The 27,056-nt window shown below is 39.5% G+C and overlaps 1 protein-coding gene across 3 annotated transcripts in view; it reads left to right on the top strand.

Annotated features, from left to right (window-relative positions):
* nrp1a (neuropilin 1a) overlaps positions 1–22,807 on the top strand; it is a 75,431-nt gene extending 52,624 nt beyond the window's left edge. For 2 of the 3 annotated variants that reach the window (XM_017431894.3, XM_037973114.1), the window contains 11 exons: positions 4,112–4,267; positions 6,145–6,289; positions 9,647–9,978; positions 11,323–11,467; positions 15,352–15,462; positions 16,935–16,985; positions 18,929–19,072; positions 19,167–19,444; positions 19,622–19,718; positions 19,823–19,876; positions 19,966–22,807. In XM_017431894.3, the coding sequence (XP_017287383.1) occupies positions 4,112–4,267; positions 6,145–6,289; positions 9,647–9,978; positions 11,323–11,467; positions 15,352–15,462; positions 16,935–16,985; positions 18,929–19,072; positions 19,167–19,444; positions 19,622–19,718; positions 19,823–19,876; positions 19,966–20,252 (1,800 nt within the window). In that variant the 3' untranslated portion in view covers positions 20,253–22,807. The remainder of the gene's footprint in view (positions 1–4,111; positions 4,268–6,144; positions 6,290–9,646; positions 9,979–11,322; positions 11,468–15,351; positions 15,463–16,934; positions 16,986–18,928; positions 19,073–19,166; positions 19,445–19,621; positions 19,719–19,822; positions 19,877–19,965) is intronic. The other variant, XM_017431895.3, reaches the window with a different exon arrangement.
* Positions 22,808–27,056: the final 4,249 nt, after the last annotated feature.

Raw genomic sequence — 27,056 nt, forward strand, 5'->3', positions numbered from 1 at the left:
GCAGTCACTGTGCGAGAGGCAGGGTACACCCTGGACAGGTTCCAAGTCCATCACAGGGCAACATAGAGACAAATGAGATAAACAATCATTTACACTCTCACTTACACACGAGAACAATTTAGAGTTAAACCTTGCTGAACATTTTTCGTCAGTGAGAGGAAACCGGAGTACCTGGAGAAAACCCACAAATGCACAAAGAAAAGATGTAAACTCCACAAAGAAAGGCCCCAGCAGCCCTGCAACCTGCAAACGTACGACTTACAGGCAAAGCAGAGAGGGGTAAACACCCTGGTTCTGGAAAAAAGTTCCTGCATTTAAAATACACCTATCTAGAAATAACTTTTCCTCAAATTCACATTCATAATATTTAATGTTAATTTCAGCATGCTTCTCTAAAAGCATTCACATCAGCCTTTAAATTGGTGATGTTACAAGTCTGAGCATGAGTAATTGTTTTTCTGCCTTTGATCACTTTGTGAAACCACTGGAGCCATATACCTTAGCTCTTGTGAGACATGGGGCTTTATGACATTATTTTGGCTCACAACAGGAAGATTTAAAAAACATCTAGAGCACCCACAAACACATACAGAGTTGAGCATATTTTGGACTACAGTGGAGCTGGAAAAAACTCCCAGGGGACAAGGACACATTGAAGTCTTGCACACATATCGACCTGTCATTGCTTTATGAAAAGATTCAGAGAAGTAGGAGTGATTTCTTACCCTGGCTGGAATTTTTATGACTCAGGTTGTGTGGTCCTTTCAGATATTCCAGAGTTACTGTGCACCAGCATGCCCAGAATGTGTGGTGTCATTTGTCTTTGGGTGGGCTTAATTCCAACCATTCTCATTGGAAACAGAACAATAAGTTTAATGCAGAGCAGAGAGAAGCTTCATTCTGTTAGATCAGCAAAGTCTCAAAATACACCGATGGTAGATTAGGAGCTGTAATTCACACCTTCCACCAAGTGATTACATCAGCCATTAAGCAGGGTTCAGGCTTTCAGCTCTAGATGACAAATAGTTTTTTGTCTGAGAATTATATATTTATCCAAGATTCCCTTTGGTCTTACAACTTTCAAAGGCTGGTTATTAGTTTGTGTTTATGGGTCGGTGAGCACTATGGGTCAAAAGGACTCCCACTAGTAATCACTATCTGTTCCTGTTTGTTTTTATCATGGTTCCTGTGGTTTATGATAGATTTTGTTTCACATCCAAACATTGTGGCAACCGATCTTCTTCCCTGACCCACAAAACCTCAGTCTGTTAGCACAGCCTCAGCCCTCACTCCTTTGCTTCTAACAAGCATCCATTAATAAATTATACTTTGCTCATTACATAGGCCCTCTCATCATCCCCCTGTTGGTGAAATTGAACGTGTGTGTGCACTCCTTCACTAGAGACCCCATGATTCTGTCTCTGGGGTCTTGCAACTTGTCCCTGTCATTGATTGTTGAGAAGCAGGACAAGCCATATGTCCAGGTTACAACAGCGATTGTGACATGGTCTTGCACAGATGTGATACACATAGCTGCATCCTGATGCACTTCAAGAAAGCCATCCTTGGGTGTGGGCACAGAACCAAGTGAAGGTGCATTAAAGAGTCTAAGGACCACAGAAAAAGCAGGAAAAACTTATTTTGCAAGTACTAAACTTTAGCAGCATCATGATTGCATTTCTACCTTGGGAGGTTTTTACATTTACTGTGGTTGATATATATATATATATATATATATATATATATATATATATATATATATATATATATATATATATATACATATATATATATATAAAAGCTACCTTATTGTAATATGTCCAGAGTGAAAATAAATCAGACAGGCCACACATCTGTAGATACTAGAAACCTGGCTGGCCTGCACACAGTCCCAAACCTCACTGCCATGAGCTGCTTTTCCCATCAAGCTCTGCCACATGCAGCTATTTGCCCCACAGAGAAAAATTTGGCCACTGCGGTATTAAATGAGAACCATCTCAGGCTGACAGGATTTGATTTTGTTTCTATTTATGAACCCAACAGAAACCTGAGACTTAACAGTGAAAGCCCCTGAACCTTTTGACAGGAACGCAAGGATTCTGTCTCTGTATGTGACTGACTCTTTATTAGGCTTCATCCATCCAAATCGTTTCAGAAGGACAGAGAGAAAAGCTCGGTGGAATCTTATTCATTGCTCCCATATGTTTATGTCTACGCCAAGAACTTCAGGAACAGGAATGACCAGGATTCTGTGGCAGGCAGGCATATTTTCCTTTCCTACTCTTTGCCCTGAATCATTAAGTGTGGTACAGTCTGTTTATAGGGCACTCTTGACTGTATGGTTTTAACATCCCGGAGCTCTGTTAGGATGTTTGGAGACAGATAACCCTGGCTTTCATTATCTAAAATATGTGCACACAACTGTGTCTGTCTACTTGCTCTCACATAAAAGATTTCACTGTTGTCACTCTTCCTTATACATCCTTTTCACATGAACATCCAGATGATCTCCTCTGAGTCGATTCAGTAATCTACTCAAGACTGTGGTCGCCATTCATCAAAGGCCATTCTCATCTCATGTCAACATCAAAGGCCTTGTCTCTCTTCGTGATCTTGGAAACCTGCTCCGCCAACGCCCTGGCTTCCTGCAACACTCCTGGGTTAGAGTGGTGTCTGCATGCAACACCATTATTTCTTATTAATGTCAGCTCAACTTGTCAAAGGTGGTGCTGACACTTTGTTAAAATTAGACAAGTTGCTTTAACTGAGAGAGGTTGAGATTTCTTTAAAGTATTTCAGTCTGCTCTAGGTCTTTTCCTCTGTTATGGATGAAAGAGATAAGGCATGGGGTTAAATAGCCTCCCAAGAGGTAGCCTAGTTTATATTCAGAACTGTAAAGTCTCAATGATTTTAGGGAACACAACTGGAGAATTTCTATAGAAATTCTGAAAAGTGCCAATGCAGCAACTGCCCAAAATTTCAACATACATCAACCTTTTTCTGCAGAATCCTGCAAACCTTTGTATTAATCTGAGCTTACAGAATGTTTACATTTAATGCATAAACTGTAAGAGAAGTGGCAAGAGAACCGAGATCAAACGAAAAGGTGTTGCCAGTGGCCTGTTAGGGTCACCATGGTAACTACATGTAACAACAGTTTATTAAGTGTTCGGTCAGACGAATTTGGCCCTGTAATGTTGTATGGATGTGTTAAATAACTAATAAAAAAATAACTAAATAACATTCATGAAATGCCAATTTTTTTTAGATTTGATTTCAGTTCACCTTTAAGTTGTGTAGGAATTGTAAATCACAAATTGTAACAGAAACAAAAATTAACAGGTAAACTTAATATGTGTGCTTCCGTTATTATGCACCCAAATTAAAAGCCAGACTAAAAGCTATTTTTTTCTATTGAAGAAAAGCCAGGCTTAGTTATAGAAGTACTATTTGTGTGTGTTTATTTCTTTATTTTTCTTGGCTGGTTTTCGTGGTTGTGAACAAGCACAGTGTTTGGTAGGTTTGATACAAACCACCCTAAGGATCATTCCTGAATGCTGAACACACATAAATCAAATAAAAATAGATAATTAAAGAGACACTCACTCATGTGCCCCTGACCCTGCTGCCTTTGGCATGTTTTCTTGTGAAAATGTAGTAGAGTCTTTATGTACTGCAGTTCATGACTGCTCTACGAAGCCATGCATATTTTAAAAGCATGGTATTTGATATTCAGTCTGTATCCCTTTTTCCTCCTGGCTGATTTTTATAATATGATTGCAGATCCTTTTCTCTTTGGTGTTCATTTTTATCCAATAAGCTCTTGTCTTCCATCTCAGGAAATTCACTTGTCATATTGTGTCTTTTTCATTAATGAGAATATCATTTTACTGCTGTTTATTAAATTCCAGGTAGCAGCTGATGAGACCGTGGCCAGAGGTGATTCCAGTACAAGAGTTGTAGTTTTAGCTGCTTATTTGTCTTTTATTTGTCCCACAAATAGTGCAGGAGAAACGGTTTACCTTGGCTCCTTTGGATTTCGTTCATTTTATCAAAGTCACTTAAAGCTGTACTTTATCACTCACCTTTCATTTCTTTTCATCCCTCTAAGGTGGACCTTGGATTTCTACGGTTTGTCTCTGCTATTGGTACCCAGGGGGCCATTTCCCAGGAGACACGGAAGATTTACTTTGTCAAGTCCTACAAAGTAGATGTCAGCTCAAACGGAGAGGACTGGATCACTTTGAAAGAAGGCTCTAAACAGAAGGTACTCCTCAATATACTTAGTGAGAAACTTTTACTGCAGTCAGTATTACCACGATCCACTTATATCTGGATTTTGTCAGCTGGCTTTTGAGCTTGGCAAAGGGGAAATTTTGCAATTATGCAATTATACACTTTGATTTGTGTGATAACAAACACTGTTTGAGTATGAAGATGTTATGTACAACCACTTTAGTTCTAACACAGCTCTGAAATATCTACAGGGATGATTGTGTGAGAAGGCTGCTTCTGTTTTATATCAGGCTTTGTTCAACTTGTCATAAAGAAGCAGCGATGACAATAGATTTGACAAACAGGGGGCAAAAGGTGACTGGCGGAGACAGCAGAGACTGTCATGTTTGAGCAGCTGGTAGAGGTAGGTCCAGAAGAGAAAGACAAAGAGATGAAGGAAAGGAAAGGGGGAGGGAGGGATGGCATGCTTGACCAAAGAATGACAATCCTTAATCATTATTCACTAATCAGCTTGTCAAAGAGAGCAGGTTTTGTCCATCTGGATGAGAGTACAGGCTCAACTGTGGGTGTCCTCAGGGGCAAGAAAGCTTGTATATGCCTCACAGTCTGTGCCTTTTTGTGAAATCCAAATAACATTTCTTTCTTTTGAAAGAAAAAGTCTTAAGCCACAAGTACAAATAGTTCTCAGCCTCAACAGACCATCCAAACAAGTGCCGCTCATACATGTGCCCCTAAGCCTGATTCTTTTATGGTCTCTGCAGAGTACACTGTTCTTTTTTGTAAAGTGGCAGCTTAAAGGTACCGCTGTAGGCCCGGCTTGTGTTTTTCTGGCCTCTAAAGTGCTTCTGTGTGGAAGAGCACTATTTGCTACATGCTGAGCCTGCAGTTTAGCATCTTAGCACAGCTCTAGAAAAAGCCACTTTACAGTTAGCGAGCAGAGAGGAGACTCTGTGTGACATTTAAGGAAATAGAAGACTTGGTCGTTGGGTCCCTTAGTGGTGTGGTTGATAGATATCGCTCAAAAACTTGGTTGCAAACTGTTACGCATGCTGCATGACCTAATGGGCCAGCCCTGGTGTTGTTTTAGTTCATCCTAGATTAGCCAAACTGCTATCTTTCCTTCTGAGCATCCTACTCCTTTCAGCAGAATTCCTTTCTGCTCCATAACTGCTCAGTCAGGGCGGTCAAGAGACCATGTGGATACCTTGGAGATTCAATTACTCAAACAGAACTGTGACGAACTGTGAAGACTAGTTGTTTGACTGGGTGGCCGGCCTCTTCGTATGGTCTCGCTAGTAAACTGTCATCTGACCCCTGGAAGAATGCTGACATCTCTGACCTTTCAGTGAGATACTGTGGTAAAATCTACACCAAGTCTTGAAGCAGAAGATAGAAAAAAGGGCATCTTGAAACAATTTGGTCTTGTCAGTGTTGCACATCCAGCATCAGATTTCCAAATTTTTCACTGACTTAGAAAAAGAGGTAGAAAAAGAGCTATTAGAGCTTTTTCATCAATTACAAGGAAACTGTTTAAAAGTCCCGCAACCCGTAATGGAGAAGCGGGTAAAGAAAATGGATGGGTGGATGGAAGGATGTTTAAAAACAAGAAACCATATCATAAACCTTTTGTCTTAAATTTGTAACAATTTAGAACCATAAAGCAAGACTGCATTGATAAATGTGTCAACAGAGTCCATTGTTGTAGCAGATTCTTCACTTCACCCCATAAAGTGCAATCTCCCAATTGTATTTCTAATTTTAAGAGCCATTTCAAACATTCCTTGTTTTGAAAGCACTGTGAATTGTTTATTGAAAATTTACTATGGATTTTAAAGGCTACCAAGTTTTCTGAAAAACTCAGCTCAGCTTTTTTAGCAGTGATCATCTTTTCTCCTGTCTTATTCACAGACTTTTCAAGGCAACACCAACCCAACAGAGATTGCCAAGACGATGCTACCCAAACCCACACTGACACGTTTCTTACGAATCCGTCCAGTTACCTGGGAAACAGGCATTGCGTTGCGGTTTGAGGTGTATGGCTGCAAGATATCAGGTTGGTTACCCCTGTGATCCCAGCTAATCCACATACACACGGGTTGCAACTCAATCTTTATTCAAAGCAATTGCTCCAAAAACACATCTGTTTCTAGATAATTGTTTAAAATGCTAAAACAAAGTAGTGACTTCTAGTTTACTTGGGATTTCTTCAAATTTTACATGTCATTTTCAATGCAGGCCTCAGCTGAAGAAACATCTTGTCCAAAACCAGTCTCTGCATAGTAATGGTAAAGGAATATGGATTACCTAATTTTACCCCATGTTTAATGTACCTTATTCAGTATAAATGAAGTAAACAGCTGGCAGGCAGGAGAGTCTATACTGGGTGGGCTATATACCATCCCATCCCTCCAGCTGATTTGTTCCGAGCTGCAGTCTGCTTTTAGCTTATAAAACTTTGATTTCAGCAGCAAGCTTCTCATCTTTGCTGTTTTGTGGATGATCTTTTTAAGTGGAGTGTACATGAGTAAGTCCCTTTTGTGTGGTTAATGCCCATCTGCCTTCATCTCAGTGAGCTAATGAACATGTGTTGAATAATTGCCTGGATGTTTTGTTTTTCTGTATTTAGGTTAGGTAAATAATATATGGTTAGCAATATTTATGAATACACTCTGCATTTAGGTTTAACTTTATTTTTTGACAAGGGCATTACACAATAATAAAATGTCACAGTAAATCTTCCACAGTTAGAAAGAAAAAGATTTTTGCAAGGCACTGTACTTCAATAGTGCTGTCTCAAACAGGCTTTTGGCAAACAGGGGACTTTTTTTCCATGTGTTCAAAATTTGTCATTATGTTCTTGTATATATAAATCTATATCATCTGCATACATTTTAATGACACAGTTAGAGGAAACAGATGGAAGATCATTGACATACAAACTAAATAATAATAATAATAATAATAATAATAATCTACAGATTAATCATAGTGAAACACCTGTTAACAACTTCATAGCAGATGATTTGGGATTTAGTATACAAACAGGCTGACATTGATTTGACAGTTTGATTCAGTCCATTTAAATGTAAAGAAAAATTAAAATTTGAATGTTTTGTGATTTTATGGACCACTCATACACTACATATGTGTGGCTCTTTAAATAGTAGCGGAGGGCACTGTGTGTACATCAAGGCTACAGCTGGAGCATGTGTTTAGGGCATATAATCAGACTGCTGTACTGAGCATAAACACATCACAGGATCGAAGTCACCGCACGGCCTCTGTAATGACGTCAGCATCTCTGGCTTTTTTGAAGACTCTGCCAACTCCACTGCATGCTACTAGCACTGTTAGGGGGAGAGAAACTAGGGCTTCTGAGTGCTGCTTAAACTCTGTGACTTGCTTCCATTCTTCACTGAGCTGCGTATGAGTCCTTGATACCAGAGCTATAATGACATAAAAAACTAGTGTTTCCATTCTTCATGAAAAGTGCTGGCCTAATTGTGGCAAAATCAACATACCTAAATGTGACTTAAACTAGGAATGAAGAGCTTTGCAAAAGTATTTGATTATGCATTTTTTAAAAGGTTGCACTTTCTGGTGTTAAACTATTTAGGCAGAGCAAAAAAGGGATGGGTTGAATGTCACAAAAAGTTTATCCATAAATTATCACAGTCGCGTGCCCCTGCTGATACAAACAGCTTTTCATTATTTAAAAATCCACCACCCTCTTGCTAGTAAATATGCTATCATGCAAAAATATCTCTGATCCACCACTGATGCTCCACCCAAACACTAAATGTTGCCCACAGAGGCCTGCATCATCTCTATTCCTATCATCCACAAACATAAACATGAATACTTGTTCCACTGGGTGTGTCGCTGCGTTCATGGCATTTCTGCCACTTTAGTGATCACAGCTGAAGTCGATTAAGAGCTTCAGATGATCTGGGGAGTTCATTCAAGTGTCTAAAGTCACATCAGTCTTTTTTTCTCTCTCTCTCTCACACACATATGCACACATGCACTTTCATTTACTCACATGTACCTTTCTCTTATATCTTGCTACTTCAAAGGCGTTCAGAGTGCAGAGCCTTAGCTGTGCTCTGCCAAAGGCTAGGTCCTCTGATCACACTCAAACAGATTTTGCCCAAAGACGGAAAAAAAGGGAGTAAAATCCCCCAAAGAAAGGCTTCTGCACAGCCAGCATTTGCTGCTTTTCTCTTTTCTGGGTTGCACGACCAAGAATTTGTTCCACAAGTTATTTTTTCCTTTTTTTTTTTTCTGGGGGGTGGGGGGCACTATTTTAGATAACCGGTGAGAGATTGTCTGAATGAGGCCTTGTTCTGGACCTCTTTGTTCACTTTTCCCAGATGCAGCCATGCGACTGAGTGCCTCAGCAATACAGTATACACTTTGTCTCATATGGACACATGACATGTAATAATGCCTGGAATTATCTCTCTGTGGGGGACAGATAACAAATTGAAGCAGATTTCAGACTGTTTCGAATAATAGTGGGTTCCATTTGTACTGTGAAGTTAGAATGGCTGAGTTATAAATGTAAGTTATGTTTAAGTTATTCATTTTTGTTTTTAAAGGAAAAAATGTTTTATCAATAGGCCAGGAATTGATTATACCTTCACTTTGCCTAAATATAAATATGTAAAAAATTAAAAAGAAATCAGATTCATGTCTCTACATGTTTTCAAGCTATAGCAACAAGTTGTCACCCTATTCCGTTCCTAATATGAAAGAATGTCACTAAGAATGTAAGAAGATAAAGATAACCATTAGTACTTTTGAACAAATTGATGCAAAGATGCTTAAACTTTTCAGGAGTTCAAAAAGGACTGGGAAAGGATAACAACAGAGGGAGGAAAAAAGATGTAACATTATGGACTGAAAACAAAGAGGTGCTCAAAGATGCCCTCCCACAGATGTTGACAGCTGTGGTGCAGAAGGTAGATGAGTGCTGCAGCAGCAGATTAAACACAAAGAGATTGGCCTTCCTTGTGTGCAAGTATGTGAGTGTGTAGGGAGGGGTAGAGAGATGAAAAGAAAAAGGGTTCCCAGAATTCAGGAGGTGGAAGCACCAACCGAGCAGAGGGTTTTAATTGGCTGCCTGGAGACAACTGCTTCAGGCAGAAGAATTAGTATGCATGAGATCTTCAGACAGCAGGAGACAGAGAGATCATAGTAAGATTACAAAGAGTTTGGAGGAAAGCCCTCTTTTCTTTGACTTTTGTCTGTTCCTCATGTTCCAATATGAAACTCAAACTCACCAAACCAGACATTTGGCATACTGGATGATGCTGAACATTAGGACTTGCTTTGACTGTATCTCTGCAGGTTCACAATGGTTTGCATAAAAAGGTTAAGCATTCTTTTCTATTTTTTTATGTTTTAGAATACCCATGCTCAGGCATGCTGGGCATGGTATCAGGTATGATAACAGACAACCAGATCACCGCATCCTCCCATACAGACCGGAGCTGGGTACCAGAGAACGCCCGCTTGCTGACCAGCAGAACAGGGTGGACCCTGCTGCCCCAGCCACAGCCCTTCACAAATGAATGGCTGCAGGTGGATCTCGGTGAGGAGAAGCTGGTGAGAGGATTGATCATCCAAGGTGGGAAATATCGAGAGAACAAAGTCTTCATGAAAAAGTTTCGTCTCAGCTACAGCAGCAACAGCTCTGACTGGAGGATGGTGTATGATGCCAATGGGAACAAGCCAAAGGTAGGTTTTATTTTGCATGTCTTTAGTTTAAAAACTCTGAGCATAATTGAAAATTTGCTGAACGCATTGGGGTGTTTGATTACATCTGTTAAGAAATCAGGAGCTTAACCAATGAAGCTTTGCATGTGTAGATCCTTAAACATCAAGTCATGAAAGTCTAAATGTTCTAACAAAATCTTCAAAGCCCCAACAGTCAGTTTGAACTCAGTAAGCCTTTCAGATTCTAAATTAAACACCCTCAAGAGCCATGAAAAATAAAAGTGCATTTAGGGTAATCAAAAAATCTTTGATCAACTTGTGTTTAACCCTCTACACTTCTGTCAAGGTAAAGAATTGCAATTGATGGTTTTCTGACACATTTGAAAGATGCTTCTGAAAATGTCTCTTAGATACGTCAATTCAGATTTTGACACATTTAGTCACTTTTCACCAGCCAGCTTTATGACTAACAGTTATGAGTAATAGAGTGATCATTGCAAGTCAATAATCTCATTAGAATACAAATCTTAGCCTTCTTAACCTAGTTCCTGCTTCCTGCTTTGTATCCCACACATCATACGTGGTTTTGTTTTTTGTTTTTTTCTTTGAAAGAATAGGGAAATCAGACTAGATTGGAAAAAAATTGATTCAGAGGAAAACATCAGTAGAAAACTAGAACAATAAAAAAAATGCCCAGCCAAAACCTTTATCTGCCACCCTCGCTGCCTGCATGAAGAGCACTGTCCATACAGTTTGCTCAATCATACACACACAAACACAAAGAACACATACTGTCGTTTACAGCCACACTTCTTCAAGAGAAGCTGCAACCTCCTGTCCCCAATTACAAGTGTCCCTGACAGGGCATAAATCTGATCCAGATGGGCAGACACATGATTTATGAAGGGAGCGAGAAGGATCCATATTCTGCCTGTCCTAGTTAGCTGCCTTTCTCCTCTCACCTAAGAAGTTCCCAGCATCTAAAGCTCACCAGGCTCCTTCACGTGATCACACCCATTAATCCACTTCCATCAATCCTTTATCTTCCTCTTTGCTTGCTTCCATCCCACGTCTCCCGCTTTCCCCTCATTTATTCCTTCCCTTGCAGAGGATCTGAGGCAGAGTTTAAGGAGGTCTGTGCCATGCTGTTTTCACCTCGTGTCCCCATCTATGGTGTGGTTTAGATCTTATCAAAACCAGAAAGATCTGCTGATTTTCTTTTTCTTTTCCCATTACTTTCCATTCAGCACTCACCTCTCCCACATATCACTTATAAAGTTTGGAATGTAGGGATGTTTTATTCCATGTTAAGATATCTTTATAAAGGGTATTTCATGTTGTGTCTTCTGTCTTTCCCCCTGCCAGATATTTGAAGGTAACAGCAATTATGACACTCCTGAACTGAGGACAGTGGAGCCCCTACTGACCCGCTTCATCAGAATTTATCCAGAAAGGGCCACTCCTGCTGGGATGGGCTTGCGACTTGAACTCTTGGGCTGCGAGATTGAAGGTAAATAGGAGCAGCAACTGCTCAGAGAAAGTTGTTGCATTGTCTTTGCTTATTATCTTTTGTGCATTGATAGAATACACAAAAGCTTTTAGGAGGAGCAGCATTGTTGTATATGTTGGTGCTGATTTTTCTAGGAGCATTAATTATGGTTTGAACTGTGGTGGCAAGGTTACTACCCAGAGTAAAATCTTTTTATTTACACTACTGATATATTTTGCTGTTGAAACAAATTCTCTCAGTGTACAAAATTGTCTTTCCCAGTGTTGATGTAACAACTGTAATATGATCAGGTCTACCCGTGATGATAACCTTAGAAGGCATACCTAGATAAGGCCCCTTCACCCTGGAAGACGCTGCTATGACACTAAAAAAATCTGCCTGATTGGGTCTTTACAGGATCTATATGAGGACTTCAGAGACATATTAAGAACATAGTGGGATCTCAAGTACACATGATAGAACGTGATAGGTCTGTGATGGTTTTGAGCATGCACAAACCTTCCATAGTGAGGTTAAGGTGGTTTATCATTGTTTGCTGATGAATTAGGGTCCTAGGTTGAGTGAGGTAAAAGCAGTGGCAGTGTGTCTATGGCACTGGCTCCCTGTGCACCCATGTTATTCAGTTGTGGAGAATTTGAACCAGGACTGGGCATGTTAGCCTCTTCTGTGACCATGATTGTAACAAGGTTATGCAAACAATCTAGTGCAGACATGATACCCATGGAGGTACCATTGTGCTAGCTGCATCTGATTCAAGGGAGTCATTGCAGGATGGTGGGTGCAGTCATGGCCATATATATGTGGTAGTGTTTTTTGTGGGAATGAGCTGCTGATAGTGCAGGAGAGCATCTGAAGGACGTGGAAAATAGCAGGAAACAAAACTATTTGACATGTACTACTAAGTTTTCTAAATTTAGCACAATCTGGCCAAGTGCTCATAGGTAAAAACATAATGGAATTGTCATCAAGTCTAAGTGGAGCCTAACAGGATTTCAATTTGCAGACATTTATTCACATTTGGCATGTCTTTAGCAATGTCAGGACAAATGACAGAATTAAATGTAGCTTTCACAACATGTCTCTAACACAGCTCTGGTTATTTAACGATATCCATGAAGGCTTCCTGTGTTCAGCACACAGCAGTCCAGCCTACGCTCTTCATCCCTACAAGTGACTGTTGTCTTGTCTCCCTGTTACATCAAAGCTGCCACCACAGCTAGCCACTTCAAGGATCAAATGAAAGCCCTCCTGGCCTGCTCAGTTTGTTGCTGTCATGGTTTTAGTAAGATAGTTGACCCACATGCAGAACCAAGCTCTCAGGAAGCCAGAAGCAGTTTCAAAAGTTTATTGTATAAAGAATCGAATCCAACTTGGTTTGAATTCCATGGGCGCTCAGGTTCAGGAAGCTCAGGACGCCGTCAGGTACTTCAGCAAAGAACACAAAGTTAATGAGGATTTCAGGCAGGCAATACTGGTTGTCATGTGATCTGCTTACAGAAGAGTTGATGTGGTCTTGGTCCGGGAGGTAAGTAGGAATTGGTGGAGAGGTGGGTGACTCACAGATGGCGTCTGGAGACGGAGCCGACTGAGGAACCAGGAGGAGTGGAGGTGAACGGCGGAGAGTGGACAGGATTCAGTCTGAAGAGCAACAGAGGTAAGTAGCTGCAGATATGCCAGGCTTCAGTCCAGGTAAACGGCAAGCGTAGTCAGAACGTGACCGGAACTCGAAAGCACCACGTAAGCTGATACTCAGGCACTGAAGCACTGGCAGCCCACTCCTTAAATGCCACTTCAGTGATGAGTCCTCATGAGATGCAGGTGCGCCTCATAATCATCCATCCACTCCTCCAACCTGCTCCCCGTCGCCATCTGCTGGGGAAAAACACACACTACATTCCCAATCCCAACAGTTGCATCCTGGCCCCCATCACTCTCTTCATAGGTCCTGCTTGTCTTATGTCTTTCAAAGGACTGGAAATCATTTATGGTTGAAATATACTTCTATTTTTTCCTTTCTCTTTACCTTTTTGATACATTAAGAAAAATGTTCAGAAAGCCTGAAAAAGGCTTAAAACCTTTGCACAGTCCTGTAGCAAAGAAACAGCTCAGTGCTATAAGAGTGTGGAGCATGTTAGCTCTAAGTGGATTTACATATTGGATTTCAGGGAGGTTCATTCTCTTGTAAGCCTCGCAGATTCCCGTCGGGAGCTTTAGGAGGTGATAATGCTTGTTTTCAGTGTTAATGCTGAAAGCACACATGCTCATTGAGACAGATGCACTGACAGCAACCACAATCACCTTGCCAAACCTGTGGTTATAGGATAGTATATACAGTCACACAAATACACAGGTGCTTGTCTAAGTGGTCAAGTGTAAGCATGTGTTTGCATGTGGGAGTTTGTTTGTGTGTGTGTAATGTGTAGGAAGCCCCAGCAGGAGGGCTAAACCCTCATTTCTGTGAGAGGCTCCCCTGACGCAGTGCTGACCTCATCCCTGACCTCTACTACCCTGAATCTGACAGGGTTGATCTGCCTCATATTTCATCTGAGAGCAGGAGGATCGGCTCACACACATAGGCTCACAATCACACACACATACACATGCACACATACTGTACACATTTTCAGGCAGTTTGCCCCAATCTGTCTATGCCTCTCTCGCTCCACCTCTCTCCTCGTTCTTTTTCCTCCTTCTGCTGTGGGGAAGCCCCATCATTACTCAGTCAGTGTAAACACTCATAAAAGGCACACACACCACAGAGCGGCTGTGTGGCAGAGGAGCGTGGAGTGGATCCGGAGCTATGCCCACATCCAAGTTAAGTACGGCCGTAATCATAGACCACAGTAGCCCTGCTAATAGCCAGTCCCAAATCTATTTCTTTTTCTCCTGCATCTTGTAGTTTCAACTGCTCAAGCCTCAGGCAGCATGCATTCACTTCAAGTCTGTACTTATACACCCACACTGCTGCAGCTTCATAAAAGGAGGCATTCTAATAGCTCAAACCTACATGGAAACCCAACATGTAATAACGGCAAATAATGTTGCTCTTACATGATTTTATATTTTTTTGTTGTTGTTTGAGTTTACTGTTTTAACTCTAGGATTGTGATCTGTAGTGAGAGTAGGGAGCAGGCAGACGAGAGCCTGGAGAGGAGGAGGTATTCACAGGAGAAAGGTGTGGAATGAAAGTCAGTAGAAGCAAGATAAAATATATGTATAAATGAGAGGAATACAGGTGTAACAGTGATGCTGCAAGGAGTAGAGGTACTGAAGGTGGATGAGCTTAGGTATCTGGGGTCAATCATCAAAAACAATGGTCAGAACACAAGAGAGGTGAAGAAGAGTGAGGGCAAAGTGGATGGAGACAAGTGATGAGGTGATTTGTCACAGAAGTTAAGCTGCAAAAGAGAAAGGGAAAATTTACAAGATGGGATAGGGCAAGGTGGAGGGCTCATAAAGGAAGCATTAGAAACAAAAAGAATGAAAAGTTTTAACTATAAGATAGAATTAAAATTTACAGACCTCACAAAAAGACTACAACTTTTTAAAAAATAAATGTTTGTGTCATGTTCAGCTCTGTGGCCTCCAGTTTTTGATGCTACGAGGAGCAAGTCACTTCTGACTAAAACATCCTCCATTGCATAATGTCCTTGACAGTGTGTTTATTTCTAAGGGCTTAAACAACAGGATGTTTTATTGCTTTGGACATCTCACAGTTAATCTTTACTTGCTGTCTCTGAAAAGTGAAATGAAAAATGGAAATCATTGTTTGCTTTTTAAAATATTTGATCTGAACTATCACCATCAGCCACCACACTAATACATGTTTAACTTAGAGACCTAATCCATGTTGTCTGCTGTCTGTTTACCTCTTTGTCTTTCAGCTCCTACATTCCCTCCAACCACAGTGGTCCCAAGCACAACCCCATCCGATGAATGTGACGATGACCAGGCGAGCTGCCACAGTGGCACAGGTGATGACTACGACGAGACAGGTGCTAACATCGCCTTCATGAGACTGCGACCAACCTTTCCTTCCCCTTTGCTTTCTTCCCTTCTGTTCGCACTCAGTCTGCTCCCCTCACTTCTTTTTACTGCAGCTAATCTGCCATCTGACTTGCGAGCATTAATGCATGCATGCATTCACATTTGCGCTGTCTTTGATACAACTCTAATTAGCTGCATCAGTAAGTCCTACCTCCCTATTTAATCTTCTTTTCTCCACTTTTTGAAACCCACTGAAGAAAGTTATTGTATTTTCATTGGAAACTGATACACACACTTACAACTATCAGGCTCTTGCTCTCTCTCTGTTGTTTTGACTCTCACATACTCCTCTTTACTCCCCTTTCAGTCCTTTCAGCCCCAGTAACTCCCTGCATTGCTGTCTGCACTCCTTAATAACCAGCAGTCTCCAATGATGAGCATGGCACTGTCTCAGTCAATTTAGATATATACTTCCTGGCAGATATAAAGTGGGTTGCCAGAGTATTTAATCTTTGGTATTCTTTCTATTTTGTTGCTTCACAAACTGGAATTTTATTGGATTTTTTAAGTATGAATTTTAGAGAAGGTAAATGGAGGACAATACTTGTTTTAAATCATTTTGAAAAAGATGAGAGAGAGAGAGAGAGAGACTTGTTCAGGAACTATATAAGTGTGACTCATTTAACATCAAAGAAAACATTGTGTCTGACTCAAACCTGACATGCTGAGAACACCACCTTTACAGTAAAGCATGGTGGTGGCAGCATCATGCTGTGGGGATGGTTTTCATCAGCAGGAACAGGAAAATTAGTCAGGGTCAAAGGAAAGATAAATGGTTTGAAAATATTTTTGAGAGAAACCTGAGTCTTCCAGAGATTTGAGATCAGGATGGGGTTTCACCTTCTAGCAGGACAATGAGCCTAAACACACTGTTAAAGCAACATTTTAGTGGTTTAAGCAGTAGTGGTTAAATGTCCTGGAATGGCCCAGTTAAAGATCAGACCTCAGTTCATTAAGAATCTCTGGTACAATTTAAAGATGGATGTACATACTGGCACTGATCCAACTTTAAGGAAGATTAGAAAAAAATTACAGTGGCCAGATGTGCCAAGCTGGAGACATACCTTAAAAGACTTGCTACTATATTTACTGCAAAAGGCTTCTCGACAGGCTTGAATTGTTTAAAACAAGTTTTTTTGTCTATTTTAGTTTGAATAATCTGAAGTATTGTTGACTAAAATATTACTTTGAATTTAAATTAAAATCCAATTAAATTCCAAATTGTAAGGTAGCAAAATAGGAAAATTATTATGGATGTTAATACTTTTGCAATTTACTGTACCAAATGAAAATGAAGTAAGAATGGCATGTGTCATAATATTAAATTTAGCTAGAATAGATAGTGCATGAGTTTAGTGAGGCTTCGTACAAAGAAATTTGACAGTATTAAAAACTATGCTAATGTACCAAATTGTAACAGGTGGCACCTTGACTCCAGAGACTACTACCTCTGAAGTGGACACCATCCCAGGTAAGTAGAAACATCTGTTTCCACATCTGTGAATGAACAGGACAGGATTCTTTAAGGATTACAGACTAGGAGGATGAAGTGTTGTGTGAACATTTAACTACTCATTGTTTGTTTTGAACACCTTTCCGTGGGTTTATCAGGAAGCATAACTTAGCTAATAAATGCCAGTACAAGGCAGGCTCTCTCCTCTGATGTGTGTCTGTTATTAAAGCTGATGATATGGCCCTGGGAGGCTCCTGCTGACAGGGTGAGGGAGGTTGTGCGATACAAGGTTAGCTGATGATTAGCACCGCCGCGCTGCTGCTGCCTTCTCAGCATAATTACTAATCACTGGGTCGACACTGACTCACACAAAAAAACATGGACATGCAAAAAATGAAAATCACAATGCAGATTACCAGAGGAAATTAGGTGTTCTCTAGGGCTGCATCCACAAACACACATAGCAGTGTATCCTATAGCAGGTTGATGAGGCAGCAGCCAGCTGAGAGACTGTGCCCCAGGCTGACCTTGGCTAATGGGCCATAGGCTCCACCCTGATCCCATTCACTCTGTCAGCTGGCTCTCCTGTCTGTCTCCAGTCTGCTGGGGCAGTGGCTATAATAATGGATGGGAGCTAACATGTGTGCCTAATTCTGTGTTTGCATTAAAAGTAACCTAGTGTCTTTAAGTAACACCATTTGATTTTAGGAGTATCAAACATGGTAATAAGCTCTGTGCATATATATATATATATATATATATATATATATATATATATATATATATATATATATATGTATGTATGTATGTGTGTGTGTGTGTGTGTTTGGGTTTCTGAGAAGGCCTTAATCTCCTGCAATGTAGTTTCCATTGGTATTATTGGTATTCAGCAAGGAAAATCTCTTTTTTCTTTTAATGAAATGGCCAAGTGAGTCATGCACTCATCTGATCCAGAGGTTGTTGGTAGTCTCAGTCAAAGCCTCTTAATAATGGAACAAAAAAAAGCTAAAGTCATTTTAATTGGGAGTGGAATTTGTATGTGAACGTGGCTTGGAGTCAGTAATGTGGTTTTAAATGGGAATTCCATCCTTTGTGCTTAATGGGTAAATAGAGTCATTGCCTGCAGAAGATAGTTAAAACCTTCCCATTATAAAAGGGAATCTTTGCTCTTATATTTTGTCACTTGGAATGCACCCTCGTTGTATCTCTGAATACTTTTCATGCTGCAGGGAAAAACCATGGCTGACATCCCAAACATCTCCCGCCAATGTGTTTCTTGGAAGGCTTTCTCTATACAATTTTATTTTTTTAAATCTAAAGCTCTTGCACGTTTTCTGGCCTCTGTGGAGGCTTCTTGGGCGCGACGTGTGTCTATGGGATAGTGCATTGTTGGAAAGGGGCCCCTGCACTGTTATCATAGCTGTGTTCAAGCCTCAAGTCCCTGCTCTCATTAAAATCCTCGTCTCTCAGCAGGATGCTATGAATGTCTCTTTCTAAACTGAACACCATGTCCAGACCCTGTCTTTCTATTTCCTGTCATTATTTAGTGCCTGTTCCCAGCATGCCTCCTGATCAAACCTTTACACACCCTGTTGCATTCATTAACAGATATCATCAAATAGCCCAGATGTAAAGACTGTGTGATGTCTGTGCAGTCAATTCCCTTTTTCTCAAGTTACACCCATTTTTTATGTTCTGTCTCAAACTGCAATCCCCTCGCTAGTTTGCTGCTTTAACCGAGCCAGCAAATGGGACACTAAGCTTTTTTTCTACAGTACTTTGGTGCCCTCTAGTGCATGTATATGATCTGAATAATTGGAGTAAGCCCCAGATTGTATCCTGCAGTCATGAAAAGCCAGACGGTTATTGTTCTGAGACATTTCAAAGCTATTAACATTTCTCCTTTTGTAATAAAGTGAAATCTCCTCCATTAGCTTGACCTATTTTCAAAATACTTGCAGCTTTTCTGTGGTTTGCCTGCGACTTTGGCTGGGCCAATGATCCATCCTTCTGCAGCTGGACATCAGAGGACACTGGCTCAGGGTGGCAGATCCAGTCCAGTGGCACCCCGACTCTTAACACTGGTCCCAACATGGACCACACAGGTGAGGACTTTGGCCAAACCAAAAACATCAATTTTCAGATGCTGCAATTTTTTGTGTGGTTTTTGTCAACAATCAAAGTTCATTCACTCAACAGGTGGGTCAGGGAATTTCATCTACACATTGGCGACTGGTCTCCAAGAGACTGAAGTGGCTCGGCTTGTGAGTCCTGTGGTCAACTCTCAGGATTCGGATCTGTGTGTGTCTTTTTGGTACCACATGTTTGGGTCACACATTGGCACACTACATATCAAACAGCGCAAACAAACAGAAAATGGACCTGTTGACATCCTCCTATGGACAGTCAGCGGTCACCAAGGCAACCGCTGGAGGGAAGGTCGTGTGCTTGTGCCACGCACCAACAAACCCTATCAGGTAAATCACATTTAAATTTTTTAAAGAGAAATGTTGGATAATTCATCCAACAAAACCAAACAATAATTTTCAACCAACAAATGGTTAAGGCTGGTCTTTATTGTACTTGAAATATAGGAGCATTTTCAGTTGAAATGCAGTCCAAAAGTCATTTAAAATCTGTGTTCCTTTTTTTAGGTTGTGATTGAAGGTCTTGTGGAGAGAAAGAGCTGGGGAGACATAGCTGTGGATGATATTAAAGTTCTTGATGGTCTCAGCATATCAGACTGTGAAGGTGAGTGTTCATGATTTCAATACTTGCTCTTGATGACTGACCTGAAATTGAAACATGCAATGGTTTTTTGCAACATTGAATTAAACTAGAATTTCTGTTTAAAGATCCCGATGCACCCACTGAGCCGATGCTACCCGAGGATAGATTGAACGAAATCTGTAAGTCATTATCCATTCTGAGGAAGCCTTTGTGCTTCATTGTCACATCTCAGTCTCTGACTTATTGTTTGTTTGTTTTGTCCTTCCAGTTGAGGAAATCACTGAATATCCCGACTTTGTGGAGACAAACCAGATCAGTGGCGCAGGCAACATGCTGAAGACACTCGACCCCATCCTTATTACCATCATTGCCATGTCTGCCCTGGGAGTTTTCTTGGGGGCCATCTGTGGTGTGGTTTTGTACTGTGCTTGCTCACATGGGGGCATGTCGGAGAGGAACTTATCAGCCCTGGAGAACTATAACTTTGAATTAGTGGATGGTGTCAAACTAAAGAAAGACAAACTCAATGTACAGAGCTCATACTCAGAGGCATGAAATGATTCGGACAACATTTGTGTGACAGGCAGAGCTCACACAAAAAACTGTCATGAGACATATCCTCTCGTAAATCTGCGAGTAGACAGGACTGCCAAAAACCTCAACTCACTGGACGAGGATCAGGTTCAGGAACCAGTAGGAGGTTTGGACTGATCCACGCTTTTCTCAGGAGCTGCAGTAACAAAACCTACCAGTAGGGGACACTGTGTACAAAAGAAAATACAGGAAAAACTATGTACAGATGATTTAGATGATACTATAATTTTGTATTTTGATTTTCATTCATTTTTACAATCGGATGCTGGTGTTGAGACCAATTTATTAATATTTTTAAAAGTATTTATCATTTTTTGGGGGAAAGAAATATGTTGGGATTTTTTTGTATCTGTTCATGAAGGTTGTTCATTTTTTTGCTTTTGAGAAAGAGACGTATCAAAATCCTTAAAGAACCATATCCAAAACTGTACATTTTTCCCATGGCATGGCATATGGAGTTTGCCCTTAACCCATTTCCCTTGGACCTCTATCGCTCTAAAGTGAGGGTCCCATTCATGTATGGTTCTGACAGTGCCTTTAGTACCTTTTGGTTAACCTCCTCTGTTCAAATGAGTGTTTTTTTAACTGTACTTGTTACAATAAAAGGATACAGGGGCACATTATCTTATAAATTTCTGCAAAACAAGAATATAGTTTATCTTAGTGCTTTTTTCTGTCTAAAAAACACACTTTGTAAATAAGTTTTAATATATTTTATTGCCCTTTTTAAAGAAAGTAAAAAGGAGAAAAAAAAAGCTGCAGTATCCCTTTTTTCATGGGTTTGTGTGTGTATGTGTGTAAATACAATCTTTTGACTGTTTTTTTGTAGAAGGTGCCGTGTTGGTTTTAGATTATGTTGCTTAGGCAAGCAAGGTTTCTGTGTGATTTCGACAACTTCAATGTGCATTCAAGCCATCTGTCATTGAAACATTTTCTTTGCAAGAAAAAAAAACAAAAACAAACAGGAGTATAAATGAATTTAAAAGGAACACATGCGCACAAAAAAAAGAAAAAACATTCTCCACATTTCATCTAATTTTATCTCATCTTTTATGAGAGTTTGACTGATTTGTGGCAATTTTTTTTTTAAGTCAAAAAGCATACCAAAAGAAAAGAAAACACACTAACCATCATTGCTTTGCTTTAGGTACAAGTAACGCCAGCTCGCCACCTCCAACATCACTGTGTTCACTGAGGAAGTGCTATCTGGACAATGCAGCTTGAATGCACTTTGTTTTTTGACTTCCTCACAGTAGGATTCTGATAAATGGTGGAGGAGGGGGTTTACCCACCAACTGACGAATGGTGCTATCAGTAATTTAGCCAGACCCATGCGTCTGAAGATAAACCCCAGCTTTTCCCACATACTAAAGTGTAGCTTAAGGTCTTTTTGGCCGCCAAGAGTTTTACGTGTTTCACATGTAGCAGCCATAATGTTGTGATGTCAGATCTGATGTCAGAATGGGACAGTGGTGCAACTGGGTAGGGGGGGTTGAGTGGCATCACCCAAATCAGGCTTTACCAAAGGATGGTTGCCCCCGTTCTTGTTTGCTGGGGTTTCTTATCTACAGAGCACTACAAGACCACAGTTCATCAGCGAGCTACAGTTCAATATGGTCATCCTTCATTAAAGAACTTGCTTTGAGAAGATAGCGATGCCCCTGGTAGGGGATTAAAACGGGGAACATAAGGACACTCATAGAGAAGAGCAACTAGTGACAGTCTGTTTCTCTATTGTTTTTCAAACTAAATAAAGTGCAAAAGTCTCCATGATGTGAACTCATGAAGACTGATGTTTGCAGATGATTGGATGAGACAATCCAATCATTACACGATGGAACATAAAAAGGAATTTTGGGAGAACTCCTAAGGACACGAGGACCCACATGTCCTGGAACTCAGTGGGTTTCCTCACCACAATCAATCAATTTTGAGAAGGGTGATGTCTTTTAAATCTTGTATGTTGTGCCGTGGTAAACACACACTTTCAGCTTGTTCATTTTCAATTCGATACCCGCTCTGCACAGCCTGAGCTTTCAGCTGCAGAAGACTGTAGCTGCAGCGTTTAGAGAAAAAAGGATACTGTAGCGTGGACTCAAAAGAAACAATGTTGCACTGAGAAATCTATTTAAGAGGTTTATGTGTTTTTAGCATTCATTTGCAAAAAACCCCCAAAAAAAACAACTAAAAAAAAAACAAATGAAAGTCAAAACAGAAAATAATGTGTTTGTTTTCTTTTTTATATATAGTTTCAAATTATCTGATATAATTAAAAATGCAAAAAAAAAATATTAAGATGTTTTCATTATTAAAAAACGCACCAGATTTTTTGAAAAGCAATGTCCCTCTCCCTACATGTACATGTTAGAGTTTCATTTTGTACTGTCATTGAGGTTTTGTGCAGATTTTTTTTTCTTTGTACAAAACAAGAAAATAGGATTTTTATTTTCAATACTGCTTCTGTAATTTGCTGTTGTAGGAAAAAAAATAAACAGCAAAGGCCTTAAAAAGCATAAGTATTAATTGTGTTGTGGTGTTTCTGAACCATGTGTTTGCTGCTGCTTCTGCAGCCCTGGTGTAAAGGCTTGTCCAGCAGCACATCTGGTTTTTGCATTCAAGTAATATGAGAGCATCAGTTCAGCAAGACATAACAAAACATTAGATCTAGTCTCTGTCACACAGCAGACTTTTTCAAAGATAGTGCTTTTGTTAGATAAAAAAAGTTCTGTTGCTTTAATCTAGGACTAAGTAATATTGGTGAGTTTGTCTTCAGATCTCAAACCAGATGGACAGAGCATCTGTAACACCTCTGAGTTGTGAATCTCCACCTCAAAGGACCAGTAAGAAGCGGTAAAAAGGGTACTGACCACTAATGATATGCTGTTGTGCTCCATGCTCAGCCCTGCAGCTGGCTTTCAATGCTTGCCTATCATTAACTGAGTTTTCAGCTGTGTATTTTTATTTGTAGGGTGAAGTCAGAAAAAATGGGCCACATTCTGGTTAATGATTAAAAAAAACTTTAAGTCCAGTGATACTTTGGCAAATAGTTGTATTTGTTTTTAGTAATTAGTATGGGTGTAATGGTACACATACAACTGAAAGCAGATGTTCACATCCACTGTATAAAAAGGCAGGCAACCAATTTCTTCTTACTGTTGGAAATTAAATCAGACTAAACCTTTCCCTTAGGAATTATTTCTGTTATTTCTGTTATTTCTGTTTTTCCCTGAATTATTTCTGTGTTGAACAACCTTGGCTGTAGTTTACCATCTTAACTATGTAAATTAGTGTGCTTCTGAGAGAAACTTCATCAGATGACTCAAATGTTTGTATCTTCATGTTGTTTATGCCTCCAATATGGCCGACACCCAGTTTGATAACATTATGTGAAAGTACTCTGTTGTTAAAAGTCAGCCAGAGTTTTAACAAATGTGAAAGCCCGGTAGCTGCAAAATTTTAAGGCGACGTTATGCTGTAACCTCATTGACCCTTTTTAACGGAGGGCCCATTTTAGCCGAGTTAGTTTTGTCCCCTTCCTCTATAGTCAGGCATGTCATTTTGGCAGAGCACTGATGAAGCCTAATTATCAGCCCAACAAAAACTACAAAAATGCTTATTTACAGTTGAAACAAATTATCAACAAAGATCTTTTTTGATTAATGATTACACTAATAATCACATTATTAATGCATTTTTCTAGTTATTTGACACGGTCATATGAAACATGCAAATTAGACTGAATATCATTTAGGTTCTAGATCTTTTACACACAATTAAGCACAAGATACTTTCTTGCAGGATTTTTCTTTTAGCTCTTTTAAAGCAGCTTCATCTAAGAATACTGCAAAGAAACACTTAACATTAGTTAAGTAATTAGTGAAGGATGCAAGAGAAAGGAACACAACTTATTTGTCTTGCACGCACGTTTAATGGTAAATTTTAACTTAACAATAATCAAAAAGTGACTCAATTTTAAATATTTGAATGTGAACAATACAAAGCTTGTGGTAAAGTACCTCTATATTAAAAGTTATTTTTATTTTGTAAAGTTGCTTTTGGTTTATCTTTTAAAGATTTGTATGTTATGTAACGGCACATGTATTCATACCGAACCATTACAGTACAGATGTCAGGGTTCACAGGTGATCAGCACTCATTTAGAAGAGGGTGCACAGGTTTTTTTATTCGCTTTTTGCTAACTGCCACAGCAAAACAGAAGTGGAAAAAGATATTATCTAAAGTATTCTATAACAAAGTAAAGCAAAGCAAGAATATTGAGTTCAGCAGCTCAGAGATCTGTCTGTTTCAAATCAGTTATATGGAACGTTTTAGATTCTTAGTGATCTGTAGCAGCAATGGAGAGTGTGAGGTAAATGTGTGGAAAGCCAAAAAAGTCATAATTTGTTTAGTTTTTTTTACCCTCCAGTGGCCTTTGGGTCAAATGGACCCGAAGTTACAAAGGCTTCTCTTCCTCTCTTCAGTTACGAGGGCTTCAATAAATGCCTTTTGGCATTTACTGAGTACCACTCCTGTACAAACAGCATATTAGCACTCACCTAGCTGAGAACCTCGGGGTTAGTGCTTAACATTTTATTTGTATTTTCACACTGGAAGATATATATTTTTTATAGTTATGGTTACCCTTTCATTTTGCGTTAAGTTTAGTCCAAATTATTTTAAACAAACACCCCTTTCATAATGTTTTCTTAACAAAGAATCAATCAATCAATCAAATTTTATTTGTATGGCACATTTCAGCAGCAAGGCATTTCAAGGTGCTTTACATAAGAGAGATACCTTTCAGCTTATCAAACTTTTTGTTTGACACACGGCTTGTAGAATACATTTTACAGTTCAAATTAATTTATCAAGACAACAAAATATGATGTTTTATATATTTTATAATTAAATTACCATATAAATTCCACTCGTGGCTTGCAACGTTCGAGCCTTTTCCACTAAGAGTGGGTTGTTTGCTTCTTTTTAGTTTAGTTTAGTGTACTAAACTGTGGGCCAAAAACCTAGGTTTTTACCAAACTGCGATATACTATATGTGTACTCCTATATGTGTACATATATACCACTGAAAATGTCAAAAGGTATATCAATTGTGCAGCAACATTTTTTTAAATTACATTACTTGTCTCCAAGAATCACATCTGTTCTGCATTTGTAGGGATTTCTTTTAAAGAATTGGATTCTGCTCAATATACTGTATACCATACTAACATATGTTGCAGTTTTCTCGCAGGTCTATCAGTGTGAATAAGAAACATGGAGAGTTTGTTAGATTACGGGAATGAAACATATTTTCACAATAAAACCTCACAGAATACAGCCCCAGCTCTGAAAATGTTGTGATGTTGTGGAAAATGTAAATACAAACAGAATGCAATGATTTGCAAATGTCATAAACCTATATGTTATTCACAATGAAACATAGTAAACATATCAAACTAAGGAACTGTTTCATTTTTAGGAAAAAATATATAAAAGAAAGAAGTTTTGAATTTGATGGCAGCAATACATCTTAAAACACATCAGGAGCAACAACAGGCTGTAAAAGTCAGCAGTACAAATAAGAAGCAAATAAGAGCATTTTGCAACTAATTAGGTTAATTGGTAAAAGCTCCACAGATCAGTAAGAGGAATGGGTGTAAAAGAGCATTTTAGGAAAATTCCCAAGCTTCATAATGTCTTCAAACATTATGTGAAAGAGTTTCCTGGCACTACAGCAGCCACCACATAAAACAAGTAATTTCAAAGTAAAATTATAGAATTAGAAAAAAAAAGTTTATATTTCAGTTTTTATTTAAAATGAACTCACTGGTGGGCTGGATTGAGCTCAGCCATTATGCCACCATCTTGTCAGGGCCAAAGCTCATTGAAAATGGACTGAGGAAAAGTGAAAAACTGTCCTGTGGTCAGAGAAATAGAAATTTGAAATTCTCTCTGGAAACCACAGACAACTTGTCACCTGTATTAAAGAGGGGAGGGACTATCAGGCCTGTTATCACCTCACAGTTCAAAAGCCTGCCTCTCTGATGGTATGGGGGTGCATTAGTGCCTCTGGCATGGGCAGTTGTAGACATCTGGAAAGGCACCATTCATGCAGAAACATATTTAAAGGTTTTAGGAAAATATATGCAGGCGGCAGTGGTTCGGGAGGTTTTCCCCATAGGACAATTTGGACTACACAATGCCCAAAACATAACATTTAGATGATAAATTTATATTCTGGAATTCATCTAAATAATTTTTCACTTTTTGATTCATACCACCCTTTACAGCCTCATTTTAAAAACACAACTAAATATTGTCTCGTAAAAGGAGCTGAAATCTGCAGTCTTCTGTTCTGCCACTGGGTGGCTCTGTCCAAACTGATTTAGAATTTTTGTTTTTTTTGTGCCTGTGGCCTTGCAGTGACTGAAACCCAGCACAGGGGGCTCACAGTTTAGAGAAACACTGTCCAATTGATGCAGCTTTGTTTAGAGTTTTGCCACTCTCTGCAAGATATGAATTATATTTCAAAAGCTATTTTTCACACAAATGAGCATTTTTAATGAGGCTTTTATACACAAAAACTCTTAACAAATTAAGAAAAAATAATCAGATAGTGATGAGAAGTAGACTGTTCATAAGAGAGTCTGCTGAGTTCTATATCTCCTCTGACAGGATGTGTCTAAATATTTAGATGCCTGTGATATCGTCTGGGTTTCCAGACAATCCTTATAAATCACTGACTACTTCCTGGTACATAATCAA

This window comes from Kryptolebias marmoratus, linkage group LG21, assembly GCF_001649575.2.
Source record: "Kryptolebias marmoratus isolate JLee-2015 linkage group LG21, ASM164957v2, whole genome shotgun sequence".
Classification (NCBI taxonomy): domain Eukaryota; kingdom Metazoa; phylum Chordata; class Actinopteri; order Cyprinodontiformes; family Rivulidae; genus Kryptolebias; species Kryptolebias marmoratus.